Source organism: Bombus terrestris, chromosome 6 (assembly GCF_910591885.1).
Source record: "Bombus terrestris chromosome 6, iyBomTerr1.2, whole genome shotgun sequence".
In the NCBI taxonomy this organism is placed as follows: Eukaryota; Metazoa; Arthropoda; class Insecta; order Hymenoptera; family Apidae; genus Bombus; species Bombus terrestris.
The window spans coordinates 7,337,194-7,357,735 of record NC_063274.1 but is presented as its reverse complement, the minus strand read 5'-3'; the positions used below and the strand labels follow the sequence as shown (position 1 = coordinate 7,357,735).

The 20,542-nt window shown below is 29.9% G+C and overlaps 4 protein-coding genes across 8 annotated transcripts in view; 3 read left to right on the top strand and 1 right to left on the bottom strand.

Annotated features, from left to right (window-relative positions):
• Positions 1-4,476, top strand: part of LOC100644438 — a 29,822-nt gene extending 25,346 nt beyond the window's left edge. For both annotated transcript variants that reach the window (XM_048406840.1, XM_012309397.3), the window contains 8 exons: positions 61-513; positions 829-1,071; positions 1,152-1,250; positions 1,343-1,497; positions 1,719-1,914; positions 1,987-2,135; positions 2,205-2,363; positions 2,447-4,476. In XM_048406840.1, coding sequence (XP_048262797.1) covers positions 61-513; positions 829-1,071; positions 1,152-1,250; positions 1,343-1,497; positions 1,719-1,914; positions 1,987-2,135; positions 2,205-2,363; positions 2,447-2,567 — 1,575 coding nt within the window. In that variant the 3' untranslated portion in view covers positions 2,568-4,476. The remainder of the gene's footprint in view (positions 1-60; positions 514-828; positions 1,072-1,151; positions 1,251-1,342; positions 1,498-1,718; positions 1,915-1,986; positions 2,136-2,204; positions 2,364-2,446) is intronic.
• On the top strand, positions 4,299-10,452 carry LOC100644868 (cilia- and flagella-associated protein 70). Its single transcript, XM_048406557.1, is given in 21 exon segments — positions 4,299-4,364; positions 4,476-4,668; positions 4,760-4,927; positions 5,112-5,359; positions 5,508-5,684; positions 5,753-5,853; positions 5,965-6,092; positions 6,169-6,314; positions 6,394-6,545; positions 6,648-6,771; positions 7,017-7,160; positions 7,250-7,432; positions 7,541-7,674; positions 7,762-7,910; positions 8,029-8,189; positions 8,777-8,923; positions 9,045-9,175; positions 9,280-9,400; positions 9,514-9,663; positions 10,203-10,300; positions 10,302-10,452. Coding segments are annotated over 21 exon segments (2,967 nt in total). The 3' UTR covers positions 10,348-10,452.
• Positions 10,157-15,892, bottom strand: LOC100644130 (uncharacterized protein PF3D7_1120600). 4 transcript variants are annotated; one of them, XM_048406843.1, is made up of 9 exons: positions 15,689-15,892; positions 15,598-15,608; positions 14,696-14,770; positions 14,332-14,532; positions 14,073-14,237; positions 13,851-14,000; positions 13,692-13,794; positions 13,374-13,625; positions 10,157-13,289 (listed from the first exon to the last, which is right to left on the bottom strand). In XM_048406843.1, exons 3-9 carry the CDS (start codon positions 14,768-14,770, stop codon positions 11,902-11,904), a joined length of 2,334 nt encoding a protein of 777 aa, XP_048262800.1. In that variant the 5' UTR covers positions 15,598-15,608; positions 15,689-15,892; the 3' UTR covers positions 10,157-11,901. The 4 variants fall into 4 exon arrangements, with proteins under 4 accessions (XP_048262800.1, XP_048262798.1, XP_048262799.1 ...); XM_048406841.1 differs by lacking the exon at positions 15,598-15,608; XM_048406842.1 differs by lacking the exons at positions 15,598-15,608; positions 15,689-15,892 and adding an exon at positions 15,358-15,376.
• Positions 15,893-16,228: 336 nt separating this feature from the next.
• LOC100644016 (transmembrane protein 62) lies at positions 16,229-20,315 on the top strand. Its single transcript, XM_003396109.3, has 13 exons — positions 16,229-16,737; positions 16,850-16,961; positions 17,042-17,179; positions 17,288-17,614; positions 17,822-17,954; positions 18,058-18,213; positions 18,311-18,458; positions 18,575-18,697; positions 18,780-18,861; positions 18,943-19,071; positions 19,157-19,331; positions 19,438-19,662; positions 19,807-20,315. The coding sequence occupies exons 1-13, from the start codon at positions 16,534-16,536 to the stop codon at positions 19,838-19,840; spliced, it is 1,986 nt and encodes a 661-aa protein (XP_003396157.1). The 5' UTR covers positions 16,229-16,533; the 3' UTR covers positions 19,841-20,315.
• The last annotated feature ends 227 nt before the right edge of the window (positions 20,316-20,542 follow it).

Sequence of the window (20,542 nt, the reverse complement as noted above, 5' to 3'; positions counted from 1 at the left end):
AGATATTTATTTATTTAAATGCGAATGAATTATAACATAATTATAAAAATCCTATTTTAGATTACATTGAACCAAAAAATTGGAACTGGAACCGAAGCAACGATTACGTCGATCGACGACGATGGATCCAAAGACTGGAGCAGCGAAGAAGAGCTAAAATTTGAAAGTCAAAGCCGTGTGGTATCCAGAAACTCGGAGCACGTTAAATATCTTGAAGATAATCAAAACGAGAGCGAATTCAGCACGTCAGATGAAAATACAAGAACAGATGAGGTGTCGAGCGTCCAAGAAAGATCTATTGTATCCATTTTGACGACTGAACGAGCATTAGCGAATGAAAGCTTACAAACGTCCAGTGATATTCTGCATTCGGACTTCCAAAACGAAGAACCATCGCTTTCGAGAATGTCCACCAGTCCTAAAAAATCCAGTCGATCACCAAGTAGAAATTCCGTCGATTTTGAGACGTCGAAGTCACCAAGGCGTAATTCCCGAGGCAGTCCGCGTAAATTGGTTGGTTAATAAATATAAAATCATAATTAGATTGCAGACGTTTATGCAACTACGAGAAACTTAAATGTACAAAAATATACAGATTGCATGCATTATATAAAATGTTATAGAAATATATATTACATAATCATACTTGTCGTGTTTTTCATTTAGAGATCATACAGAAAAATTTGTTTAAATTTCATGACATCAATTGTAATCTATAAATGGAAGAATTATCTTTTTTGAACTAAACAGTATATTTTGATTAAACCCACTAAAAAGCAATTAGGATCTTAAAAATTCTAAGAGTGTTTGTATTATGCTTTTTCGCAGAGTTTTGAATTGGAAGATAAAGATTCGGCAGACTCGGGTGAAGACAAAACAGTTTCTTCTACGGTGCAGTGCGATTCCACCCAGTCGGAAGAACCAACCCAGTCACGCAGGGGATCGAAATCAGAGGACTCCCCAGCCATCATCATTGCCTCCAGACCTCATTCATCCACTGAGATTCCCAATTATGTTGAAAATCATTTAAATAGTGCTATCCAAATAGAAGAAAATGATAATGCCCTCAGGGTAAGCCATTAGAATACAAATAAATATTTTGATTTAAGGATTTTTGCATTTTCATTGATAATCAAAATACTTCCTTTCAGTTTGTTAATGAATCTAATGAGAATAATAATTTGGAAGATGGACAAAGTAGAGATAGTTCCAGTGAAACGAATACGGAACCAGGGATTTTAAAGATCGAAGTAATATAATTTTCTAAAACCATTTCTTTAAATCTTGAGGACTTTTATTACGAAATATTGATCTATATATGTTAAATAATTTTTGTATTTAGAGTCAATCTGTGGAACCAATTGTTACGACTAAACGAAAGCCCTCCAGGGTTCCTCGGGTTGCAGTAAGAGGTCGAAGTAAAGGAAACTCGGAGAAAACGGAAAAGATAAAGCCGGCAGTACAACAGTGTTTTGCTCAACTTGAGAATAAAGACTGGTAAATATCACCAAGATAATTAAATGAAGTTAAATTAGAAAAAAATTTTTACATTATTTAAAATTACTATAATCTTAATTTAATTGATTAATGATTAGTATTGTTAATATCCTTCTGCAATATTTAACAGCATATTCAACTTTTAACCTTTGATGGAACAGCTACAAAAATCTGAATAGATGGGATCAACTGCTATAATTAGATTTTTATTCTACTTTCAGGGAAATTACTATGAAAGGGTTAAAAACTTTGTCCCAGATCGCAAAACAACAACCAGAATACCTGGACGTATGTGCTGCCCCGACGATAAGCCGGCTTTTAGGTCGCCAAATAAAAAGTCTCCGATCGCAAGTAGCGAGAACCGCATGCTTGACCGCTGGCGATATTTTTAGCTCGCAAATTCGTGGCATAGATCAAGTAAATTATCATAGCATTTTTTACATACATTAATCTCTTCATTCTTCTAATGAGAATTTTTATTTTTGATAGGATTTCGATGATATAGCCGGGTCATTGCTCCACAGGACAGCAGATACCAATCGATTTCTTCGGGCAGACAGTAACGCAGCCTTGGACCGAATGATAGAACATCTTCCACCTCATAAAACGATTACTGTCATCGTACTACGTGGTGCAAGGTAAAGTATTTATCAATTATTAATATATAGAATTCATAATTTATTCTCATTTATGTATTGTTTACTTAGTCATCAAAATGCCATAGTAAGAGCAGCCACGGCTAGATTGTTGGCTTCTATAGTCGATCGGATAGGACCAGAACATACTCTAATTTTACCGAGGGACGTGAAGGATAAGCTACTTTCTACGGGTGCAAAGTTATTAATCGATGGAAATCTCGATACTAGGTAATAACACGTATAAGTTTACTCATAATTTTCGTACCTTTGTACCTATCATATTAATAATATTTTTATAAACGATTTTATAGAAACCACGCAAAAAGGATGTTCCGACGTCTTTCGCACTGCGAAGGATTTCGAAAAGCTCTAACAGATGCCGTGCCGGAAACAACTTTAAGACACATCGACAAGACCCTGAAAACCCTTTAGTCAACCAATTGGTCGTGTAATCTCGCACGTCGCTTTGCCATCTAGATCTAACTCATCCAACAAAACTGCTTTTTGCGAAAAGTGGAACTGAAACTATTAACTTGAGTTTCAGTAATATATTCAATACGATCTTCGTGCACGGGGAAAAATAATAGGATGTCACGTAGATTATGGAAAAAATGTTCACCTTGTTGGTATTTTTTCCTCCATGCACGAATACGTATTTCTTCCCTGACGTTTAATCGCACGAGGTCAGCTACGGACGAGAAGTGGAAGCATGTTGCTCTAGTCGACTGACTTTAACTTTCCAAACATTTTGATACTCTGATGTACATCCGTACATTTCTTTTTTATACCATTGTATAAGCAGTGTACTTAGAAACAAGAGAGAAACTTATTTACATAATGTGGATTTTTAGGATTTTGTTTTCCTGAGCCATTGTCATTTTATGATACGTTTGTGTAAGTGTCTCTTTCTTTTTGATAAAACTTAAAAGAATCTTCAAGACTTCAGTTTTTAATAAAATGTTTTTTTTTTTTGCATCTTTTGTTAAGTGAATAGATAGCTGGATAAATTTCAAATATATAGAATTCACATTATGTAAATAATCTGTGCTCAATTATAAAATATAAGCATCATTCTGAAGAAAGAAAAGAACATATTAAAACTAGGATATGTAAAATAATTTTTACTTTTAAACCTAAAAGATGGAGAAATTTAATGTTATATAACATGTTATTTATCAAATAATATTTCACTTTGTAGTCAACAATTCGTTTCAATTAGGTGAAAATTATTTTCAGTAACGCTTGTACTTAAAACATTGTGCCTTGAGAAACCAAAAACTTTTATTATAATTATAAAAGATTTATACAAAGTTATGTTAATGAGAATTACATTTACACTAATGTAATGTAATAATGATTAACTAAAATCATAATGCTCAATCTGTTAATTAGACGAATTATAATTTATAATAATCATTATTATTTAGTGAAAATATTTATCGGAAATTTCGAAACTTAAAATTTAATTGTTCAGTAGATATTGCAGATTTTAATAACGTGAGACTAATTAAGATTATAAAAGAATGAAAGAAACAATTTATTTAAATTTCTCAGATATTTACATATGTATTTTCATTCGAACAAACACTCGTCTCTATACATAACTGTTAATACAATAAAATGTGATATACGAGAAATGGTATTATGTATCGAGTTCTACCAAAAACTAAGTTTTTAAAACCACATAAATCTACAGAAGGAAAGATTGAATGGGAATTTAATAATGTTTCGCTTTTTTTTTTTTACTTCACCAACTCTTCTACAAGAAGTTGCAGGAAGAAAATTATAAGTAAATTTCATTGAGAGAAGAAAGGAATACATTGCTGATGGCAATGATTCCATTTCAAACAGACCAAAATTCACTATTGTTTATTTAGATAACGATATTACAAATATTATTTACATCAAATAATTGGAATATATTAATTTATATTATAATATAAAATATTACATTATATTAAAGATTATAATAAAAATTTCGAAATATGAATAAAAGTTTATATTAACCATTTTGAAAACGTTATACTACGATCCATCTTTTTAATTACAATTTTTCATAAATCTTCGTTCCTTTTTTTATAAAACAACTGAAGCACCGAGTTGAAGTGATATCTTCACGTTGATTATTGATATTAAAGATTTATAAAAATATTTTCCCCTAAAATGGAGGAGCGGATTTCAATGGGCGAAAAAAATATCAAGTTAACTATACATGCCATCGAAAATATCGTAAGTTTCGTGGCAAAAGGAGAAGATTTTTTTATAGTTTTCAAGTATCTATATTATTGATCATAAGTAAATATTATTAATAATTTAATAATTCATTATTTAAAAATTTAGATAAGAAAGGAAGACACGAATATATCAATCACAGTAGAACATAATGGTGTTATCTTGGGCGAGAGTAATCCAACATTAATCAAATCGGATTGTAAAGACAACACAATTCATGTTATCGATTTCTCTGTTAATTTGCCAGTTACTTTAAAAGATAAACAAATGGTTAATTCAGTTGTATCAATTCCCGTACTAAGTAAATATTAATTTATATCGCTCAGTTAATTATTTATTATATAATAATCCTGTCTTCATTTTAATATTAATAACTGCACGTTTATACATAGTAAAAACTGTCCAAATCATAAAAGACGCGATGGAAGCACAAACTCCGTCAGATGAAGATAAAAAAAATGAAGTTAAGAAAAAGTCAATATTCAGTACAACATCTGCAGCACTTCCCACATCACAGTTATTAGGGATATGCAATTTCGATTTGATGCCAATAATATTAGGCGAGCAACATAATTTCGAAATTATAGAAATTAAAAATTTATAAAGTCCAAATTTTCTCCGGTGCTCTTAAATTAAAAATTTCTCAAATTAAAAACTTCAAACGTCGACTGATTTAACAAATTGAAAATTGTTTCCCCTACAAAATTACAGCTAAATTAAAGTAAGAAAATTTAAAAATTTTAGGGGAAAACAATTTCACCGAGAAGCTAATTTTAGAAACACCTACCTTTTCCTTTAATGGTGAATTAATTTCGTGGCAGAATCTTCCGCGTCTTACGGTAACAGCTTTGCAAGATCGTGTACCGATTTCTCAACCAAACGAAGCAATGAACTTTCTTCACGTTACCATCGAGAGCATGTATAATATACCAGAAATTTTCACAGAAAGTCTTCAATACAAAGCTGGCACGATAGCGTATATTAATAATGAGGTATTTATAACGAGCAAGATGATAAAAACTGTGGACATTCCTCTATCATACTCGTTTATTTTATAATATCCAGTGAGAGTCGGTAAAGAAATTAATCAATAAAGAAGATTGTATATAAATATTTTGTGACATTTGTGCTTCGTTTCAGGTTCCAGAAAACATAATTTTCGATCATGGTCTTTGGATGAAGTATCGGGACATCGAGAGAACAAAACGATGGAACAGTTTACGTCATATAGAAAATCGAGCTCAGTTATCTAAATACAAACTGGACTGCGACTTTATGGGAGTGCAAAATAAATTTAATAAGCAGATTGACTTAGCGGTACCGGCTTACTTTCGCATGATGTTAGTTGCGTTGTTTATTAACTATTATCATTATCCACTTTGTAGAAGAAGATATGCGAAGATATGCCACGAATAGAATGGAATTCTTTGAATCGGTGTATCTTATGGGGGAGTGGAATCGAAGCGATGCGGGATCATATTAGAAAGTAATAAATATTTAAATATCTTTTATGAAAATACATAATAATAGTTTAATATTCATATTATATAATTATCTTATCATTGAAAAATATTAATTACGAATGATTTCTCTGAAGGTACAAATATTGGCCCTTTCAATTTGAAATAACGGGGAAGACTTCTCCAACGAAATCGAAAAACGCTTCATCTACAACACAGTTGTATCAATGCTACGTCGATGTCTCCGAACTTCTTTTCCCAGGCAGTAAATTCTATCATTCTACAATATGCAAACACTTTATTGCTAAATTCTTGATATGTTAAAAATGATGCTTACATAGGAAAAAATTGCCGAGTCGTAGGACAATTGTATAAGTTCAATCCTTCAGACATGTCTGAAAAAGTAGGGCTCGAGCAAAATATTTTTAGTACAGGAACACAACGCAAAGAAGTGAAAGAGAAAGATAAAAGAAGTAAAACATCAAAGGTAAAACATACAATATTTCAATATTTCAATATTTCGATATTAATAAAAATAATATTAATAAAGAAATATTTGATTTTAGAACACGCAATCGATTCAATCGGAAACTGAAACAGTACAAAAAGCAAGTGAACCAATTACTATAGAGAATGGAGAGCCGACAATCATAGTAATTGAAATAGAACTTTACGAGCCTCTGGTCGCTTGTAGAATCGAAAAGGACTTCACGAACTTGTAAGATTTGTAATTTTATCCTATTTTCATCCTATTCGATTACAAGTTCCGTCACTTCAAAAGAGAAATTTAATAAGCTATCTTTGTTTAATATTACTTTAGAATAAATGAAATGATACCTAAATCGGAAAAGAAACAACATTATATATATTCTGCTGACGTAGCGGAAGCGCAGTACATGCACTGTGTTCAAAAATTGGCGCAGGTCCTCACAGAATGTTATCGAGTATGAAAATGATCAGTATAATCTATGTATAATTTATGAATTTTTTTGTTAAAATATAATATATTCTATAATTAATGAATTCTGTATGTTTTTTAAGCTAGGATTTTTGTGACGAGAATAAAAAATTGAATAGTGAAGGGAAGAAACCACAAGAAAAATATTGCTTCGATCCAGAATCGGTAATGTATTATAAAAATATTTATTAAATATACTTCAGTAATCAAAAGGAAGTTGATACATTTCAGGACGAGTTAACGTGTTTCACTCAGTACCTTTACAAAACTGGAGTATACTTATCTGTACGCAATACATTGAGGATGAAAATTCCCCTCCTGATAGATCAAAAATTCAAAATGCCTAAAAATTTAATCGATTCTAAGGAATCTCATGTACAGCTCCTATATTATTCTGTCTTCTCAATATAACAAATTTTTGGGTTGTTGAATTTAATTAATTACGTTATCTAAAACTTTCACAGAATTTTATCTGCTCTGTATACACATATTTAGTGGAACAAATGCATCTTGCCATAAATCAAATGCTCGAATGCCGATTTACGCAAGATTTGGAAAATGACCTAGACCTGAAGCTAGTATATTTCTATGCTGAAGAAGCTTATGAGCTTGGACATTTCGAAGACGCTAGAGACTATTATACAAAAGTAAACCATCTTTTTCAATTGTAATATAGAAAACTAAGTAATTTCAATGAAACATACAAATCTTTCTAAATGCTTTTAATATCTAAAATATATAATTTTTGTCATCAGGTAATAGCATCGAATAAAACTGACCCGCATCCTTGGACACAATATGCCATATTCCTTAAGAAAATAGGTGACATCGAACGTGCAAAAGAATGTTGCTTAGAAGCAATCACTTTAAATCATCAACATGCAATGGCGTATGTAAAACACCATTATCCATTACAACTCGTTATTAATATAAACCTAAAATAAAGATACGTGATCGTAAATTATAACGATTTCAGATTATTAGTGTATGCGATGATTCTATTTGAAAATAGAGAATACAAAGAAACTGAGATTTTCCTCAGAGCTATCACTTACTTACATCCACGATTTTTTGAAGGCTGGACTATTTTACATCTTTTTTTCATACGAACAGAATACTATCCAGGTACGAAAATTCTTTATCTTCTTTATTTCTTGTTGGTAAAGAAAAATATAAAGAAGAAACTGAAATGAAAAAAATCAAAACAATACAAGTAATTAAAAATACATGTAATATTATTTAGGAGTAGATCTTACGCTTCGTATTGCAAAGAAATGTATGCAAGACAAATCTCGTACAATAGTACTAGATCAAGAACCACTTTCTTGGACCACGATTCACTGTCCCAATGATAATGTGTATATGATGGTTACAACATTTTTACTAAAACTGAACTTTTGTGAGGTAAACTATTTTTAATATAAAATTCGTAATCTTACTACGTATTGTTTTACTATGATAAAAATAATTGAATAAAATAAATAAAAAAAGTACAATAGAAAGTACTGTAGTATCTTAATGGGTCTTAGAGGAAAGGACAAGTAATGATGTTTTGATTTAATAAATAATATTCGAAGCAACGAAATGATTACAATGCTGTTGTACGTCCTATTCTCACACGCGGCTTCCGACTTCCCGATTCACACTCTTCGGCTTCTACACTCGCTCGCTCTCGCTTCTCAACTCACACTCTGCACACCTTTTGCATCCGTCCTCTCCGGCTTCTCAACTAATACTGTCTTTAGCGTCTCTTTTGTCTTTTCCCGTCGTTCAAGACACGTGTCCCGAAACGCCCGTGGCGAGGATCACGCAGGCCCTTTCCACGAAACTATCCACTTAAAAAGAACCGACGACACATTGATGTACCCGACGATGCCGCGGCTTTCGCGACATTGTTTACAATTCGGCCGATATCTTAGGCCTTTTGTCCACGATACTACAGTACTTTATATACTGATGTATCTTTGAAAGCATAAATTAAACGGTTCCAGCTAGCAGCACTCGCATTAGCACAGGAAATGGAAAATTCCGGTCGATCAATGCAGGTTCTATATTACATGGCAGTAGAACATTATATGTCTGGCAAATACGAGAATGCATTATCGCATTTAGAAGAAATTCGATGCGATTATGGAATGGTCTATATCTTTCAATTATCAAATGCAAAAGCTAAATCACAATGATATTTTTTATAAACGGAATATAATTCCAATAATGTTTATGACAGATTTTTCAATACCTCTCAATTTATCTATCCAGGATTATTCGGTTAGTAGTTTAACGGGCCATTGTTACTTCAAAATAGGAAACACAGAAAAGGCAATAGAATGCTACGAATTTGCACGTATGCTATTTGATAGACCTGATGATCTACATTTAGTGGAAGTTAGGTAATAATAGCAATCATCCTATAAATTTCAAGTAATAATAAATAAGTCAATGTATTTTTAATACGTTTTAAATAATACATATAATCTTTTTGAAATAATATCAGATTGGGATATTATTATTACGATACTGGAAATTTCGATCGCGCAAGAAAGATTTTTTTGAGCGCATGCAAATCCTCACCAACTTGTCTAACTTGGTTAGGATTTGGTATCAGTTGTTATGAGGTAAAAAATAATTGTTTTAATATTATCTTATATTATAATCAATCAATTGCGAATAGTGTCGTTATATGCCAAAATTTATAAATCTTTTTTGCAACAGACATATTTTGTTTCAGTTGAACCAGTTTCACGAGGCAGAAATGTCTCTGTCTGAAGCAAATAGGATTAATAATCACAATGTGGATGTGTGGGGCTATTTATGCCTTTTAAATATGACGCTTGAAAGATACGACGAGTTTGCGCAATGCTATGCGGAAATGATCAAAGTAAATTTATATTTTGGTATATTTTTTTAAACTTACTAAAGTGTTATAATATATTATCATATAAAGTGGAAATCTCTTAATTATTTGTAAATACTTACAATGATAATTTCATTGAACCTTAAGAATTGTCATAGCGCAGTCAATACTAGACAATTTTTCAACTTCTGATAGCTCAAATGAATGTTTAGAATCCACAGAATTAATTAAAATTAGTTTTGTCTAGATGTTCTCCCTAGTTTTTTAGTTATAAACAAGTTTTAAAATTGTGCAATCCATGGACCATAAAACATTATAGCCTAGCAGCGATAAAGTCGAATTAATCTCTTTATAAGGAAATTAAAAAAATGAAGCTCTAAATAATCTAAATCAGTACCAAATTTAAATCTTCTACTTTTTATTTAAAAAAAAACCTCGTAATTCAAACGCATTTTTATTTTTACAAATTTGTCAACAGGTAACTTTTTATATGACTAAGGGAAAAGAGACAACAAAATTTTACTAACAATTTTTATTGTTTTTTTTTCTTTTTTTTTTTTAAGTATCAGAATAATCTTAAAGATAGAAAACTGTGGCTGAGAATAACGAACCTGATGAAAGCTTTGGATTACGCACCACCAAATTTAAAACAAGCCAATGATGGAGAATCATAGCACAGAGGGGTTTGAGGAACAATTTGAAAACTAATGGCACCTAAACAAAATTTAAAAAAGACACGAACTCGTAAAATGAAGGATTACAATGGCACTTATTTTTAATCGGTGGAAATAATTAAAATAACAAAAAAAGAAAGCGAATACAATTAATAAAAAGTAACTAAAATCATTCTATCAACGTTTATAATTTTGGTCATTACAGTTTATCACATATACTTCATAAATCTTAGACTTCATTAACTTTTTATCAAATGAAGAATTACAAATAAACACATAACCACATTTCTTGTTTAATCAACGATATAAAAAATAAACAATTGTGTGTTTTATGAATTATTTCCCTCTTTGAACTACTAGAAATCCAATTCTATTGTTTTTCTTTCTTCTTATTTAATATTTAGCGGTGCATCTTTCAGCCAATTTGTTAATATCTCATCTCATAAATGAAAAATAAAACATGAAGCAAGCATGTAACAAAATATTATATAATAATAAAAAAAAGGAAACGTGCAATAAATAATCTTTTAGTAAAAAGATGCAAATAAATTATATAAACTATAAAGTAACATAACATTGCTCTTGACTAAAGATAAATAAATATAGCCTATCTTTTAATGTTATAATATTTAGAATGTTATAAACGATTGCTTTTTCTTTTTTTTTTTTTCTTCCTTTCTAAATCAACAGCTCTCGAAATATTGAAGTATACGACTTTTCCTCTGTATACATATATATCAATCTCCAATATATAATTAATTGCTATAGCCAATTATAAAAATATCATTCGAGCGGAATATCTGAACCGATGTCAGTATTCTATTGTCGTAAAATTTGATATAAAATATCAAGAAAGAGTCACGGCCTTGTCAATTTCTATGTATTGTAAAAGAACTGTAGTGATTAACTTTTAGTGCGCTAATCCTTTGCGTTTTTTTACTTTTCTAAAAAAAATAAAAAAACAAAAATTAAAATTGGATCTTTAACAAAAATAACATTATTTTTGTGACTTGTGATGCTGTAATATTAAGAAGAAAAAAAAAGAGAAATAAAGAAAAAGGCAAAGGAGAATGTTTTTTTATCTGGAGCCTATTAATAAACTCACCAATTAATAACCCATCCGGCAGGTCTTGTGACAATTACAGGAGGATCGTTAAAAGAAGTAATGTTACCACAAAAAGTATTCAAATGTAAATCCGCAAAGGATTAATTAAATAACATTAACGATTGTGCGCAAGTATTATCACTTAGTTATAATGATTCGAAAATGCGTTATTTTAAAAAATGTTTTTCGGATACCTTGCCAAAAAGATTAAAAAATTTAAAAATAAATGTTTCAAATTTTTTAACGCTGATGAACCGACCAATTAAAATGCACTTATTTTTATTGCTGTAAAATACTTTAAAATCATAAACTGAAAATTAATAATCTAATTTCTAATGACTAAAAGAAATTTTCAGTAGTTAGCATTTTCATAAAATTTGTTCCTAATCATATGTTAACATAATATTTTTAGTCATAATGAGCATTAGAAATGTTTCTAACATCAAAAAGTACCAGTATAACTACGTTATTGTACACGTGTTATTAAGAACTGGTACTGTTTTTATTGCAATATGTTTTTTCATTTTCTTCATTCACTTTTTCCTCTTTCTCGTCCTTCATTTTCTCAGTTTTCTCTTTAGTATCTTCTACTAAATCTTCTTCCGCATTTGCAGGACTAAGAGAGTTCTCAGATTTTATTTCACAAAAATTTAGAACATCCTCTAAATTTGGATTAGGTGATTCAGTCTTGTTTTCTAAAACAAGATCCGTTTGTTTTTCTATATTTAATGTTTCTTTCTGCACTAACTGTTCTTCCTCTACTAACTCATTATTGCATACCGACTGATTATTACTTTCTATCACAGAACATATTTTATCTTCGAACAAAGAAACAGAATTATCTGTTACTTCCTCTATACTTCGTTGCACCGTAACTTCGCTTTCAATATTATCACAGTCGTCGTTTACAAGCTGTTTTGTAATTTGTTTCGATGATTGCTGATCATCTTCATGTAAAAGTGTAATATTTTTCGCAACATTGTTTAATACCTCATTACTTGCGTTTGGCATAAGTTCCTCATTAGACTGAACATTATCTGGAACCGATACCTCGGAAGACATATTACTATTTTTTTGCAAATCTTCTGTTACGTTATTTGCAAGAGAATCTGAGCACGCTTCTTTATTTTCAATATTATTTTTATTCATAGCATCTTCAGCGATGTGTTCAGGATTATCTATACCTGATATTGAAGTAAAAAAAATTTGTTCAGTTTCCCCATCTTTCGTTGACGACACTTTTTTCGTAATCTCATTCTCAATATTCGATTGCACATTTTCAATATTGGAATTTTCATTTGCTTCAGATTTAGTTTCCTGTAATGTGTTATTATCCTCTGCTATATCATGTTCAATATTCTGTTCTGGATTTTGTTCTCTATTATGTTCAATATTCGGTTCAAAATTCTGTTCAAGTTTTACTTGATCAGAAGGTGAACACTCTTCAGCATCGTGTTTCTGTGAAGCATTTACATTTGAAGAATCATGTTTTATTATCTTCATATTTCCTCTCGAAAGCTTTGGTGATTTACTAGAATAAGATCTTTGTTGATCCTTCTGTGTGTAAGATTTAAATTCATTATCATAATGCTTGTATGAATTTCCATCGCTATCTTCCTTCTTTATATCTTTCCTTTGATGGTACTGATATTTTGTCTCGTTCTCTTTCTTCTTTTGCGAATGAGACCTCTTCAAATTAGAGAACTTTTGATTATTAAAATAAGTTCCTTTCGACTTATCTTCAAATGACTTTTGGCGAAAGAAAGCTTCACCTTCGGACGGAGGAACGTCAACATCTGAATGACTGTATGTTACACGAGTTCTTTGTCGTGGCCCGACTCTTCCCGTTCCAGCTATGCTTGGTGAATTCACTAAAATTTACATTTATATCTTAGGAAATTTATGTTTATCACACTTATCCAAAAATTAGATTTACATAACTATTTTTACGATACCTTTTACGCTCATCACTGGTCCTTTTATTAAATTGCTTTGATTTACTGTAACCTTGATACTCTTATCAGTTGCAATAACAGTTCTTTCTTCAGAAGTTGGAGAAACAGAAGTTTTTGCTGATGCTGCTGTATTATTCCTATGTTGATCATAGGTATTATGAGATCGATTTTCATAGTTACTATAAAAATTCTTTGTTGAACCACGATGAGCACGATGACCACCACCGCGAGTGTAATTGACATATTCATTATCTAAAAACAATATTTTAACAGTATCTTCATAAAGTATGAAACTTTAATAATAACATTTGAACGTACTATTAGCATGATATTTCCGGTCGGAATCTTTATGATCCTTTTTCGTAAAGTCTCCTAATGTAGGCCTTGATGATTTCTTTATTCCATCATCTATGATATGAACCTATAATTTTAACAATTTATCAATCTGATATCCATAAGAAAATAATTATTTATTACTTTATCATTATCCCATTCTCGACGCCAATTTCCCTCTGCAGTTCTTTGTCTACTAATACGATCCTCATCGATACGATTCCTTTCTGCTCTCCAGGCATCATATCCTGGTTGAGATTCATCTCTGTAATTTCCTTTGTTTGGTTTAATATCCTATGTATAAAAATGAAGTCTCTTACATTTGATATAATTAATTAAATTTAAAAATAAAATATTATTACATACTTTCTGATTACCCTCTCTTCCACCAATTTTTTTTCTGAAACTTCCTCTTGTTGCTTTATGATGAGACCTATTCCCACTATTTTCTTTTGTGTATTCTATAGTAGGTTCTTCCCTTTCAGAATCTGCCAAAAAATTATATTTAGGATCCGGTGGTGGTCCTTCTCCCTAAATGATATTTCATTCTCATAATTAATAAACAAATATATTCATACACACATGTGTTAAATTTAACAAAGTAAAAAATAATTTCTATTAATACCTGAGCAAAAGAGTGAATTTTTTTCCCTTCCCCACCATGAGATTGCAATGTATATTCATGTTTTTCTTTGGTTGACTTCGGTTTGGTTTTAGGAGGATTTGAAAACTCTGGTGGTTCTTTCCTTTCTGGCCAATCTGTTGATGGTACCATTTGCACCAAAGCATTCAGTTTGGCTGCATTTTTTTTATCTTCTTCAACTTCCTAATGCAATAAGAATGATTTGTGAAGTATAAAGTATATATTTATTTAATTTTGACCTCACAGTCAAGGAATAAACTTGCTTTACATATATAATGCAATAGTGAAGCATAAAGTGTACATGTATCAAACTTAATATAAACTTTTATTATATCATAATACGTGCCTCGTATCTCCTCCTAATTTCTTCATTTTGTTGCCGAATTTTATTGATCTTTTCTTCGAGTGCACTAGATGCCATCTGAAATATTATTTTTCAAAAAATCAAAATATAAACATACTATTAGCATGATAGAAACATTTTTCATTTGATTTTTAAAAGTGATATAATTATTTACATTGACATGTTTCATATTTCAAATATCTATACTATTTCCCATTTCCCCTTTTTACAAATAAAATTAGTACAAATAAGAAAAGTAATATTGAATATTTTATTTTAAATAGAAATTAATTATTTATATGCATTCATATAAATTTACATAGGAATTAATATAACTAATTTAAGGTCGTATAAAGTAGAAATTAAGCGAACAACAAATGCTATAAGTTCGATAGAGTAACCGTAATAAGTCAAGCATTTTAAGTACTAAAGTAGATATTCGTGTCACGTTTCGTTGCTCTACTTCAAAAGGAACTTCACTTCCGAATTTCTCATCCTTCAATTAAATATTACGATTGATCATACGCAATTTATTACATGAAAAAGATTTATATTTTACATTTGTCATATTCTTCCACTCTGTATGCGTGGAACCAATTTATAAGAAAATATACATTTTATTATTAATAAAAGATTAACCATAAGTTAATTAACAACTATCATACATCGTATTAACCAAACTATTTCCTATTCGACGGCTTAAATTTAAAATCGATTTCAACCTTTTCAAGCCATTAAAAAAATCTAATCTTTTTAAAGGTGAGCCTATCTATATATAGACATTCACATATATCCTTGTCAATTTATATAAATTAAGGAAATCAGCACGACCACAAAGATTTCTGCATAAAGTCGGCATATTAATAAAGCTATCATTTATGTAAAATTAGGTTATACAAATGTACAATCCGTTTCTCTGAAACGTAAAAATGGAATAAATCGAACATATAATATGTAATAATAATATACGTTAAAAAGAATAAAAACAAGACGTACGGTTGCAAGTAGCTGCAAATAGTGTCAAGAGAATAAAAATTAGAACATCACGAAGGAGAGCGTTGCGTTGCTTCAATTAAAAATCAGCCACATATGTCACTGTTGAGCACTACCCTTATTTTTCCTACAGGAACACATTGACACCGCACAACACACTCACGAACCGCACTCATGGATTTGTTCTCGCTCGAATAAGAAAATTATTAGTGGTGATGGTTACAGTGGTTTTCATCGCCACCTTTAATTTTACATTTTATCCATAAAGCATGTTTTTATTACATGCTTTATTATAAACATGTTGAATCTTCAAAAGACCTCAATATATATGTGGCTATAAAAATTATATACATATATATTAATGCAATTTGTATGTAACATGTATTATTAAATATAAATTATATTAACATGAGCCATCAGAATCTTATAAGATTTAAAATTCTAAAATGTTAGAAGATTTGCAATCATAATCGTGACGTATCAAGGTAGATACGCAATAAAAGAAACACAAAGTTAGCTATGATAAATGTTACATGAGCATCACTGCTAAAATCTATCATGCGCAGAACATGTCAATTCTTTTCTTCGATGCTCTACAATGATCAGATACTTGATTGTGATTGTATTGTGATATATAATTGTCAATCGATCACGGAAAATTGTAAAACTATGAAAAATTCAAATTCCAGATTATTTTCCGGTCTCGATAAACCGTGTCATTCCAGATGTCATATGTATCTCAAACTATAACCTAACATATAGAATTTGTAAACATTGAAAGTACATAGAACGTGGTCGACTCTGATAAGAAAATTGTCGTGTAAAGCATTTAAGGAGTCCCTTTAGAAATGAAAATAACGAAATCCACCGTAATCCTCTTAGTCTTTGTACTAATGTTATCGATATTTGTAGCAAATGTTGCTGATTTGATCAATGTTGATAATCATATACTAGATGATACTTTGCATAACAAGGATGTGAAAAAAGGATGGTCAGAGCCAAAATTTTATGATATTGGAGAATCCTTTGACCAGCTAATGTGGTTTTTACAGGTTTATATTTTTCATAAAAATATTCGCGTACTTAGTAATTATACATAAGTAAGTTGTGTCTGCCTTTAGTTGATTTCTGAATCAGTGTTATTTACACCTTAAATCTTTTTAGATATCAGATATACATATAAGCATATTTCAAGATCCATTTAGAATAACAGAACTAAAGGAATTTTGTAACATTACTGTGAGCAGTATTAAACCTACTGTTGTTCTTGCTTCAGGTAAATTTCATTTGATATTAATGATATTCTTTTATAAAATAAATTTTATACTATTGGTAAAATAATGAATGATCCAACAGGTGATCTCACAGATGCAAAAGCTAAGGATAAAATGGGATCAAAGCAAATATTGGAAGAATGGAAATATTATAAGCATGTTTTAGATGATACTGAAGTTGCCAGAAAGACTTTGTGGTTAGATGTGAGAGGCAATCATGGTAGGGATAATAACATAGTATACATTTTTAAGACTAATTTTTGTTAAAAAAAATTGTGTGTTAAAATATATAATATTATTTACATTATGTTATTTAAATTTATTTCAGATAATTTCAATGTATTAAGTCTTGAATCAAAAAATAATTATTATTCAAACTATTCCATTCAAGGACAGAAGCACCCAAGATCTTATATGTATACCATAAAAGTTGGTTCAAAATATTATACATTTATTGCAATAGATGCTTGCTTAAAACCTGGCCCGAGAAGACCATTCAATTTTGTTGGCATGTTAGATGAGCATGAAATTAAAAGTATATACAATTTAGTAGATAAATCCAAGGATAATAATGCAGATTTTATAATATGGTTTGGTCATTATCCCACATCCTGCATACTATCACAAACTAATACCAGCATTAGAAATATCATAGGTAATAATTAACAAAATATATACTCTTACATCTAAACATATTGGATTATTAACTTATTTTATTATCGTTTCAATAAGTAAAATCTTGAAATTCTAATTTTACTTTAATTTGTTTGTGCAGAATGATGTATGATCCCAAACTTTTCAATGATAATACATATTATTTTAAAAGTACAATTTTTAAAGAAATTCTAAAATATACTTTCAGGCAAACATAAAGAAAGTATGGTATATCTTTGTGGACATTATCATATGCTTGGCGGAGCAGTGCCTAATATGTACACTCTACAACGAGGAGGATTTCTTGAATTAGAGTTAGCAGATTGGAAAGATAACAGAATGTAAACTATTTGTACTTTATATTCATTGTAATAAGAAGCACATTCACTTATTTGTTATATTAAGTTATAAATAATTGTAATATTTGTTTATGTTTATTTTCAGGTATCGTTTAGGAGCAATTGACCATGGTCAATTTTCGTTCATTGATGTAAAACACAAAGAATGGCCTGTAGTACTAATAACTAATCCTAAACATGCTTTGTATACAATGCCCGGGAAAGAGAATATAATATCTGTTATTAAATCTACACATGTTAGGTAAATATTTTTCTACAATGAAGTGTATGTTTTTTCTTATATTTAAATATTGTATATTATTTTTTATTTTTATCATTACACGTTCTTGTTTTTGTAGGATATTGGCATTCTCGATAGCGTTAATAAAGACTGTCGAGGTTCAGTTAGATGATGAACCTTGGTCTGAATGTGAACATGTTAAAGGACCACTCTATGTTTTGAGATGGAACACCACAGATTATAGAGAGGGAATACATACTATTCGAGTTTAGTAAAATATGTTCATTTACTTTTTGTTATTTTTTACTTTATAACACTAAATATTAGTGATATTACATAACACTTTGTGTATTGAAAATTAATAACAAAAAGATAATCACAGGTAAGAGTTTCCGACATGGATGGAAGGGAAGCAACAGTAGTTCAACCATTTGCTCTTGATGGATCACGTTTATCATTTCGCGTTTTACCTAGACTTATACTTATGTCTAACGTCAGTAATATCGTAAGTAGCTTAATAGGTATACTACAAATTAATTTCCTGTTTGAGCAAATCTAGGCATTGATATAATCTTTTTCTTATCTAGTTCCAATTCCTCTTTGGAACAGTGTTAGTTTTATTAGTAATCCCATTGTGTGTACTTCGTTTCCTTCATATATTGTGTGAGAGTGAGTAAACCTTCATTAAATATTGCTAGAAAGTTCTTAATGTTAAGTAGAAAATTAAAATTGTAACTTTTCCCTAATTAGGGAAACAGATGCATCGACCAAGATTCAGAATACAATTTTTTTACTCATGGGTTAGAAAATTATGGATATTATCTACAGTTGATCGTCTGTTTTTTCCATTAGTATTGTATACATTATATTTAACAGTTGGTAAGCATTTAATCAACTAGCATTTATTAATTTATCATATTTGTTGAACATGCAATTTTACAAAAACGAAATATGTACTTTTAAGGTCCATGGGCTGTTGGTGAAGTAATAGAAAATCAGACAGGTGTAATTTTTGCATGGGGAACATTTATTGGAAAATCTTTCTTACCTGGTGCTTTTACTTATGCTTACGGATTTTTCCAATTACTTTCTTTTCATCTACCATTGATGCTAATTTTAGCTAATAGAGTGGATAAACGGTAAGACAAAATGTACCACTTTTTGTCACAGCTTGCGCCATATTTATACATATCGCTAAATAAGTATACACATAATGAAACAAAATTTAATTTAATGATTTTACAGGTTACAAAATATTAAACCAAATGAGAAACCATTATCTAAGATTTGTTTTGTCCTACAATATTTACCAATAATATTATTAATTATGATGCAAACGTGTATGGCTTATTTCTTCTGGCTAGCATATGGGACATTGGCTACCATATTATGTCCTTTACGCACTTGGAGTATTTTTTTAGCAATCATGTTATGGCATCAAGTAGATACAATGCCATATTCATGTCTAAGGTATGTATTATATTAAAATTTAGATATTCTAAGAAATTTAAATTACTAATCCATGAATTATTGGATTTAATAATAGTTTATTGCTAAATTTCTTTTATTATATTTTCTACTTATATTAATTATGATTTTTTGTTTATAATGAAGGTCTGCTGCAAAAGTATGGTCTCCCCTTGGTTAGTTTATAGAAAATATAACTTACCATGAAAGTGTAGCAAATTACCAGTATTAATTTTACATAGCTGGAATATTTTCACGTCCTCACATACATATTATGTAGTCAATTTATAAAAATATACATTTACATATATATGTATATTAAGGAGGCGTCTTGACGAAATGTATAGAGTTGCACATATTAGGAAGCCCTCCTCATTTTTTCCAACACCTACGTATATATGTATGTATGTCTATTTTTATTTACTTACTTCTTATATATCAAATTGAAATAGGCCAATATAAATTTATTTCTTGTCCAGTAAATATAAACTTAAAGTCATTATCATATAGTGTATATCAGAATTAGCTATGATACATTTCACAAATCTAGATTAGTGTAAAAGAATAAAAATTTTATTGCTTATGTTATCAAAAAAAAATTTAAATAACTGTAATTGTTATTTATAATCGTACATTAAAATCAATAAGTTCCTTTAGAGAATGCCAAAGAATTTATCAACTGATGGAGTTCTAGCAAAGACTGTTAATATTTTTTACACATTTAATATCCGTAAATTGATTTTAATAATTTGCCTGTTCTCGAATGTTTTCAAAACAGTAATTTAAGAACATGTGTTCTGAATGACTAATTTAAATACTCCCTATCTCTTTCTTTGAAGCCTTTCAATTAATTTTAAAATAATTTCCGTTTATAACAATTATT